We start from the raw sequence: 9,992 nt of genomic DNA, 5'->3' as shown, positions 1-9,992 counted from the left end.
TTACTACCGGGTTAATAAGTGACTACATTTAGGTAAACATCAAGTTGACCCTTAGCATCAACACACAAGTGCTCCCTAAATTTGACAGATACATTGTATATGTAAAGGTTTGAAAGCAGCCGAAATCACATTAAAAGCTAACTTGGTCATGTATGAAATTATTTTTTACTAGGATCTGTATTTCTTTTTGCCAGTTTTGGAACAAATGTGGCTGTAAAAGGCTTTGATCAGGCAGTCAGATGATGGCAATTAAAGTGGGTCAAGTTAAAGAATTCAACTCTTAGCATTAATGATTATACATTTGTATTTAAAATTATTACATTTCTAACATTGAAAAATAGTTAATGCTGTGATCCGTTAGGGATTTTGAAATAAGGAATGCTACATTTTTGTTCAAGCTTGTGTGAATGCACATGCCTGCATTAAATCAAGAACTCTTTAAGAAACCCAGGGGGAAAGTGACTAACACCCAGAGAGGTCAATTATATTCTGAGGGGGGTTGAGAATGACATATTTCCAAAAAGACACAAAAAAGCAGCCAGGAGAGGAAATTATTAACTGCTGCCTGCTGTCACGTACAGTTTCTCTGACCTGACAGAAAGTCCTCTAACTTCACACACATGTCACTCCAACCCAGTCTCATGGCATTTCGTGTTCACCAACACGATTTTTAATCTATTGATTCGTATTCACCAACACGATTTCCCCCTTTTTTTCGTGTTGCACAGCACGATTTTAAAAGCAATGTATTTCTACTGGTAATGACGCTCATGGAAGCACGGCATTCGTTTGTGTCGGCTGCCCTTAAAGGCAATGTGAGCGTCCATTCTCATTGGATAACGGAGAATTGTACAACCGGAAGTAAGTATTCCCCTTACTGTCGATTGATTTTACAGTGATATCTGCACTACTCATCGACTAAAAAACACCAGATTATCCTTGTTAATTACACAACATTGATTGGTTTAAATTGTGTGCAATGCTTTTGTATTTTTCCCCTTCAATTCGGAGAAACAAATATTTTTTCGGAGTAAAGGATGGCAGAAGACACTACACTACCCAGAATCCCCAGCTATCGTTTGGACTACACCATGTGCTCTGTTTTCACCATTCATCCAATGGCTGGCGTCTATGTCACGTGATCTTCAAATTTCTCCCTGCAGAAAAAAAAAACATGGCCGAACTTCGTTTTATTCTCGGTGGAAAATGCCTATTTTAAAGTTAGTTTGGCCATTAAAATGCGTTTTGATGTCATTTGATGCGAGAAATATGAGTTGTTATTTCAGATTATGTGTGCAGTGGATGTACATGATCTTTAGTTTGCTAGTTATTACGAAGATTACTTCAGGAAGTTTTCATTGTTACCAAGGTGGTTGCTAGGGACGCTGCTATCGATATTATTTCTGTTATGTTGTGTAACTGTTTAATGGTGTTATCTTTATTGCTACCCCCTTCCCCGTCAATGTATAGTGTTGGTCCACAGCACAAACATATTAGTTTAACAAAATCCGCATCTAAAGATAGCCTACGTTATTTTCCCCTGTGCAATTCCAGTCTCACATCTCACAGCACATCGTCATTAACAAATACCGGAAACAGACCGAAAACATTTAAAAAAAAATTTAAAAAACTTTATTCTGAGTGTGCTTGCTTTTCTCTTTGAAAGTCATCACATAATGGCATTGTAATTAGGGCTGTGCATCTTCACTGGTCTCACGATTCGATTCGATTATCCTGTCAACGATTCGATTCAATTCGATATCCCGATGCATCCCGATGCATCACGATTCATACCAATGCGTTGCATCCTCAATTTTCTATATTACTGCACATGGCTTATTTTTCATTAATGCATACATGCAGTAAATACATATGAACTCTCTTTTTATTATTTAGAAAGTGCTTCAGAAATCAATAACATAAATGTCTTGACATTCATTTATAAACCAAAATAAATCAATTGTATAGGTCTAGCCTCTCTATATCTGTGTGTGAAGTTGTTCCATCCTCAAAAACAAAAAAAATAATGCTTCTGCAGTCTAGCTGCAGCTTCTAGCAACGGCCTTCTGTTAAAAAAGGACACTGAATGTCCTGAATGTGGCATCACACACAGGACTTGAGTCTGAACACAGCAGACAACAGGAGTATTTACAACAGCATATAACAACTAAAATACTGCATGTGGGTGCACACTTACATTCTCTGTCTTACTGTTACATAAATCCCATGAATGTAGGAGATTAAGTTAGCTTCATTATATCTCAGTGATTAAGTGAATAATAAAGTTTCTATCGGGTCACTATCAGCCTGTCACTCATTATTTTCAGGGGGGGCGGGGCTTAGAGGAACAGAGGAGACGGTGATCGCGGAAGCTTTTTTCCTCCTGCCTTCACAAACTTTACACACGTACGTATATATCGTCTGAAAATTGCTAGAGGACATTCATACTTTGCAATCCAAGACTTAATTAAATCCACCAAAAACCTGACATGATTGTAACGCGATTATTTTTGAAAAACATAAATCCCTGTCTCTCTGTGCCGCAGCGACACGGAGTGATTCAGAGCGGGTCCTTCAGGCTGTTGGTTCTGGACTGGTGTTCTTGTGTTGGTGGATAAAGCAGACTGCTCCGTGTTTGGTGTTGCTGTACCGCTGTCACGTCTGTTCCCTGATCTCTGCGTCACCGACCGATTTGATATTAAAGTGACAAAAAGTAAAGCCGCGGCCGGAAAATCAGGAAGCAACGTTACTACGCTATAACCGATTATCTTCCGTCACTGCATCGAGACCGAATCGTCCACGTCCGCATCGCAATGCATCGTAGAAACGATTATTTTCAACACCCCTAATTGTAATACACGGTTCGGCTGCATTAAATATGACATATCTGCCGTAGTTCTGTATTTATAGAGCCCTGATGAGAAGACTTCTAGACAAACATGAGGAACTGAAAACGTGACGTGGATCATAAATATATCAGCCATTAAACAACATCTTACATTTATTTTTCACACAATACGTCTCCTTGCAGTATCAACACTAATTCGGCTGACTTTTATATTTGATCCAATTGGTAGATAGGCTGTATTTACACCATAAATGTGCACAGCTGATATAAAGGGACACCTAGTGGTTAAAGCATGTTATTGAATTTCATTATTTTTATTATTAGATATGAATAGGATCCCTATAAAGTATATTCATTACTCGTTATTCTCTACTAATAGTTAATTAAAGACTGTATATAATGACTATTTTGCACATCCCTTTCAAGATTTCAAGATTTTCTAAGGTTTATTGACATATCATATAGGCCCACACAACTATGGTGTAGTTATGCATTGAATGAAAAACTTGGGTCGCAGGTTCCTCAATAGTGCATTACAAGACATCTATCAATATTTGTGCATACCTCCAGCAATGTTAACTATGTTGAAGCACTTATTTTAACTGATATTATACATAATGTATTATACTCTTATAAGATGTATGTAGATATTTCATCGCCGGCCTTGTCAGGTATTGAACAATCAATAAATAAAGAACACAGAATTGTTAAATATAAAACACAGAATTTGTGTGATTATACTAAATGATTTACAAATAAACACCACTGCATACAACTGTTACACATGCTGATGTAACGCAAATGTTCCAACTTGGGATCAACAAAGTATATCTTATCTTAAGCTGATCGATGGCTACTGCCATATTTGCATAATTTGCCTCTGAACCTTGACAAGTGCATGTTTCAGGCTTATCAATTAATGTAATGTAATGTAATGTTATCAATTAACAACAGGGGTCACAAACATAAGACCAGCTGTTAAATAAAGCTCTTCTGACCTTAGCTGGCATGTGTGTATATATATTAATGCTGCCCATTATGGGCACAAGCAATTTTCACCCATTTATTAATTATATGTTTTAAATTTGAGTGTTTTCTACCCCCTAAACCTCCAGGGATGTACACAGTTTAATACTGGCAACTTCTTATTATGGGAAATACGAAAACGTCTTTTAAAACTACAACTCCCAGTAGAGACGTGCCATAGATAGAGAACATGTTGCGAAACAGAATAGCCAGCATGTGTAGTTCTGGGGACGGGGGGAGGGGGGGACACGGTGGACCCGTTCAAATCCAGTTTTGGACAGTCTGCCGTGGTTCCATCCCATTTCAAGTGCTGTTCGAGGCTCGGCGTAACCCTCGGAGCACACTCTCCAATCACAGAGCTTGAGGACTATCACGGGGTTTGTCAAACAGAGCACATGGTGTAGTCCTAAACCAGGGGTGCCCAACCAGTCGATCGCGATCGACCGGTCGATCGTGGGGAGATTCCCAGTCGATCGCGGGGAGATTCCCAGTCGATCGCGAGATGTGTCTAAAAATAGAACAACAATATTCAGTTTTATCGTTAATGTCCTATAACATAATCTTCCTGTGGCAGAATAATGCACTTGAACGCATCAACGTTTTGTGATTGGCCGGCGTGACCCCATGTGTCGGGGCGTGGCTTGTGAGCAGTGGGCAGTGCACTCGTTCGCTAACGTTGTCCGAGTGACAGTCCGCACACACACACAAGACCGCAATTATGGCAGAAGCAAAACATATATAATTTTCACTCCGAGTGGGAGGATGATTATTTTTGTATCTATTCCAATTCAAAGTCCATCTGTCTCATCTGCAATGCGAGCGTGGCTTTATCGAAGAAGGGTAATTTAGGAGCGGCATTTCAAAACAGTGCACAAACGCTACGAGACGGAATTCCCTCCTAATTCTGCCCTACGCTCCCAAAAGGGGAGGGGCCTGAGAGGACAGCTAAATGCACAGCAGTCCATTTCCACCAGGCCCAACAACAAGAGCAAGGCTGCTACCAGAGCACCTTATAGTGTCAGTCACGTTCTTGCGAAACACATGAAGTCTTTCAAAGACGGCGAAGTTGTGAAAGAAGCATTCCTGGAGGCTGCCGATGCGTAATAAAAATAACAGTAGCATTTCAACAGGTTTTTGATAAAAACTCACGTTAGATACCGTTATTAATCAGCTGTAAGTTTGAGTTTGTTTGAACTTATTAATTATAATTATTGTACAAAATGGTATAAGAATGCAAACTTAAATTGATTATAGTCTATTATCAATTCAGGTTAAGAAACTAGTGTTGCTTGCATCCTATTTTAAAGGCATTTATTTTTATAATCTACTAAAATGCAACAAAAAAAAGGGTTTGATTCTATTAATTTTGTCTTTTTTATTGCACTTTGGCAGCAGATTCCTGTGTAGCTTCAGATCTGAGTTGTCTTATTAGTAAGCCTAATTTATACTTTTGTAGCAACACTATTTTTTATATAATGGCAAAGAAAGGGTTCAGAGTCTTTTCTTTTTTCCCTGTGTCATATGTGGCAGCACTGTTCAATGTTTTTTGAAAACATTACCCACTGTAGTATGTGACGTCTGAATAAACTCCAACTCTGTATCAACAACACTGTTGTGTAACTTCAGTTAAATACTTGTATGTGTGTAGAAAATTAGAAAGAGGTAAGATAAAGGATCTGCAGTATTTGATGAAGTGTTAATCGTACAAAGGTCAGTTTTATACAAGTAGAAGTGTGTATTTACCTGGTAGTAGGCTGTCAGTAATGGCTACGCCCGTCTATTTGGACTGGTAGATCTCGGCAGACTGGCAACTTTAAAAGTAGCTCTCGGTTAAAAAAAGGTAGGGCACCCCTGCTCTAGCAGGTAAAAGAGGTAACTGGCTATTCAAGTATTTTATTTCACCAAGTAAAAAAGAGACACGTCAAAGGAAGGGCTTGAGATTGGCGACGACTAAAGATGTTGACAGTTTTTACACTAAAAAGGAATAGCATTGTGTTAGGTAGGTTAGCAAAAAGATCAGAAACAGCTAACCTGGCTAGCTAGCTCACTTTTAGCATGTCTAGTGTTTCAGTGGAAAAAATAGAATCGCAAAAAGTCGTGGACATTTTTTTTATTATTCACACTGGAATGGATATTTCATTAAAAAAAATTCAACAGCTATATATACAAACTTAAATTTCATTCCTCTGCTGAATTATTGTGAACACACACACACAAACAGTACATTAGACTACTTAAACTAATGCTACACATTGCTAAACCCCCTAAAAGCGCCATTATCAAGCCGTTAATCTTCTACTATATACTAATACACAGCTCTTGTGCTCATATCCAGGTAAGACCCCTGGGGGTGGGCGTGGACATGCTGGTGTTGTCTGTACAGATGCCTGAACGGGAGTGAAAGGGATGGGTGGGGGTCCTGACAGAGCCGAAGAGGGTATGACGGGAAGGCAGAATAGAGCGACTGGGGAGGATTGGAGGAGGGGAGATTGGAGGGAAGTGATGGATCCAGCTGAGGCAGGAGAGATGGGTGGTGCCGTACCATCTCCGGGCGATAGTGGGCGGCAGGATTGAATTGTGGGATACCACTAATATCAACTTGAGGGTACGAGGAGTTGGAGGGATTGGCCAGGTTTTGAGGATAGGCTGTTGGTGGCATTGAAGGAGCTGAAGAGACAGACTGCTGGAAAGAAGAGGGCACAGCCAAGCATGAGGAAGGCTGGAAGGAAGGGTAGGGGTGAGGGTGAGGGAGGGATGACGGATGAGGGAAGGATGAGGGAGGGAAGGCTTGGGTTTGGTGGCTAAGATTTTGGAAGTTAAAGGCATGATGGGAAGGGTTGGAAGACATGTTTGGAAATGATTGCATGTGTGGCGAGACAGAGGGGAAGGGGAAAGATGTACCATGAGTGGGAAGGGAGCATGGGAGACTGGGGGCTAATGGGAGGTTGTAGTTGGAGAGAGCGGTAACTGGAGCAGGATTTACAGGAAGGTTATTTGGATAGATAAACACCGCTGACGTTTGATCAATGGGAGAATTACTTGCACTGGAGATTGAATCTCCCTGCAGAGGCTGGTCATTGAGCAGAGAATGAGCTGATATTTGATCCTGCAGACCTGACTGACAAGGGGGCGCATGAAAGGAGGCGTCTGCAGGTGTGTGTGGGCTGATTGTCTCAGGCATGGTGTGATAGGAGGGAGAGGAGGAAAGGAGTGGCTGCGGTGAGGAGGAGTTAGAAGGAGGCGGCGTGGGGAAGGTGAAGGTGGTCTGCTGCAGCAAGGGAGTGTTGGAGGAGGAGGAGAGTGTAGGGGATGAGGAGAGGATGGGGGTGTAGTCGATAGTCTGAGGATTGGATGTATCTGATGAGTCAGGAACAGGGAGGAAGGAGGACTGAGGAAGAGGTGCTAAAGGGAAAGAGGAGTTGGCCTGAACAGCAGGGAAGTTGGAGGTGTAAGCCTGTGTGTCTGATCTGTAGAGGAGAATAAAAACATATATTAGAAATAACAAGATTTGTTGCAATATTAGTAACATTTAATCAAATGTTTGTTAATCAAATGTAATCAAACAGAGAAAGTAAGAACCAAGTTATTAAATAGAACTTACATTTAATGTGTTTGAGATGCTGTTTCAAGCATCTCAAACATGGAGATGTTCTGCATTGAAAATCATATTTATCTCAATATAATTGAAAAACAAGACAATTTAAGACCCTGGAATTTGAGAAATTGATCTGCATATGAACCGATGATGGACATATTTCTAAAATGCAACGCTACACAAGAACACATCCCTCTGTCTCTCTGTACACCTACCCTTCAATCAAATTCGCCACCTCACTCCCCGGCATGTCCTGCATCCCGTTGGCCATGGAGATGCCGATATCGGACATGTGCGAGGCAATAAATGCCTGGTCGAGATCTAGCGGCTGCTCCTGGATCAGTGAGGCTTGATAGGGGGCTTCCTCTGGTCTGAACCCACAGGAGGGGTTGGGCATGGGGGGCAGAGAGGCCAGAGCGAGGGCCTGCAGGTCTGTGGCCGAGGTCATTTGCTGTGGCTGAAGGTCAGTAGAGTCGCATGGATCACAGTTCACTAATGGAGGCAAAATAAAGTAGTTTATTAGTATAAAGCAATCCATGGCATTGTAAGTATAGTCATATTAGAATAATAAGCAAATGAATCATTAAGGTTTCTTACCAATATCCAAGGTTTCTGTCCCGTCACATATTTTGCGCTTCTGTCTTGCGTCTCTTTGTCTGCATGAAGGGAAAAATTAGTTTAGATCCTCAACATCATGTATGCAAAGGTGTGATCTATGTTTCTATTTGCTGTGAATTACTTTTTGCTGTTCATGCCATCCTCTCGGAAGCCTTTAGCGAAGGGGTTGGAGTTGATCTTCAGCTCTGTGATCTGAAAACAACAAAAAATAAAGCAGTTGGTTTACCTTCCCTGGACTTCTGCTTTTGGTTCTTTGTTTCTTTTGCGTTTAATCTTTTATTTTGCTCTGATGAATATTGTTGCTTAAGATATTGGCGCATATAAATCCTTCTTAATCTTGGACTGCACTCTTTGCAACTCATATTCTCCCCTTTCCTTTATATAAATGTAGTATAATGGTACCTTGTTGTTCTGGTAGGCGGTGACTGTGAGAAACTGGGTCTCAGGGAAAATGAAGGAGTGCTGCCCTCCGCCCCACCTCAGCACGTCTCTGGCTTCAATCACATGAATCCTGGGTTGGTAGCGATGCAGCGAGTGCAGGATAATCTGGAAATAGAAGAAAGGAAATTGACTCAAAATGCACCATAAAGACAAACCTACCCTTAAAGATCGGGTGGTGTGTTTTTGTGTGTGCAGTCTTTGGTACGCACGTGTCCCTGGGAGTCCAGTGTGTTGTTGGTGAGCTTGGCGTGGTGAAAGGAGATGGTGCGGCTCTGCCAGTGAGCGCCTGTGGCAGGTGAGTCCGGGTGGATGAAGACCCGGTCCGGCAGCCTGGCCTCGGCCCCGCCAACAGCCTGCCAGGCTCCACCCTGGAAGCGATAGCGGGAGTTGTCCAATGGGACGATGTCCAGGAGGACGAGGTAGCGGAGAGATGGGTTCAGGCCAGAGAGCTTTAACCTCAGCCCGGGGAACATCCGTCTAAGAGAAGGGGGGGCAAAGATTTAAGATTTAAGAAACAGTCAGATTGGAGAATTCAAAAGAGTCAAAGTAAAGACAAAGGAGGAGGAGTCATAGATTGATGTTCTCTCACCTGCCCTTCTTGGTGATGATCATCTCTGTGCCAACTGTGGTGAACTGTTTCCATAGAGAGGCGTTCTCCAGCTCCATCTTCACCTGATCTTTTGGGGTTTTGGTGGTAGGGTCATTCGGGGGAGGGGGCAGCATCCTTTGGGGCAGGGCTTTTGCCGCCATGTCACAGGCGGCGGGAGGAAACATCGGCATGTGAGCTGGAGCCGGCAGATCTGTGGAAACACATAAATCCAGGAAAAAAACATTTAGATAAATGGTTGAAATAAAGCAAATATGCGTGCAAATGTTTGTCGTGTACCTTTACGTTTGATCATTTGTACAATAGTCTTGGAAATTGAAATATAAAAGGTAGCAGAATACTATTTAATGTGTTTAAAGTGAATTAATAGACGAATGTAACTTTTTTAATTATTTTATTCAAGCAATGTAACTTATTCAATTTGATCATCTGTTATCTAACACATGTTTTAAACAGCCTCAACAGTGATGATTCTCAAACTTGTATTGAAGATTATTCAAGATAACTGAAAAAGATCAAGATGAAGAAACATTTACGCTGTAACTGATTAAAATGTAAAGAAAATTGTAATTGAACTGTGTAACATTTTTATTTGTAACACATTATAAACACATTAGTCAATTCCTTGAAACCACATATTTATTAGATTGACTATGTTCCCTATTTCCTCAATGTCACACCTGAATAAGCTTGATTTAGCGCTCATTTAGTTTGACGGAAAGTATTCAAAAAGTGAAATGTCCATTCTCCTTTTGCCTTACACACACAAACACACACTCTTCCTCACCTCTGTAAAAGCAGTCTCCGATCCTCTGAGGTCCCAGAGTCAAACTGGGGTACATCTCCATGCTCAGCAT

General features: G+C 41.3%; 1 protein-coding gene across 1 annotated transcript; it reads right to left on the bottom strand.

Annotated features, from left to right (window-relative positions):
- Positions 1–5,969: 5,969 nt before the first annotated feature.
- tbx6 (T-box transcription factor 6) lies at positions 5,970–9,992 on the bottom strand. Its single transcript, XM_034214611.1, is given in 9 exon segments — positions 5,970–6,250; positions 6,252–7,341; positions 7,685–7,961; positions 8,067–8,125; positions 8,209–8,279; positions 8,490–8,633; positions 8,738–9,005; positions 9,118–9,328; positions 9,923–9,992. Coding segments are annotated over 9 exon segments (2,241 nt in total). The 3' UTR covers positions 5,970–6,199.

The sequence above is a fragment of the Gymnodraco acuticeps genome, unplaced genomic scaffold (assembly GCF_902827175.1).
Source record: "Gymnodraco acuticeps unplaced genomic scaffold, fGymAcu1.1, whole genome shotgun sequence".
Taxonomy (NCBI): Eukaryota; Metazoa; Chordata; class Actinopteri; order Perciformes; family Bathydraconidae; genus Gymnodraco; species Gymnodraco acuticeps.
The sequence above is the reverse complement of the archived record's forward strand: the minus strand, read 5'-3'. Positions and strand labels throughout refer to the sequence as shown.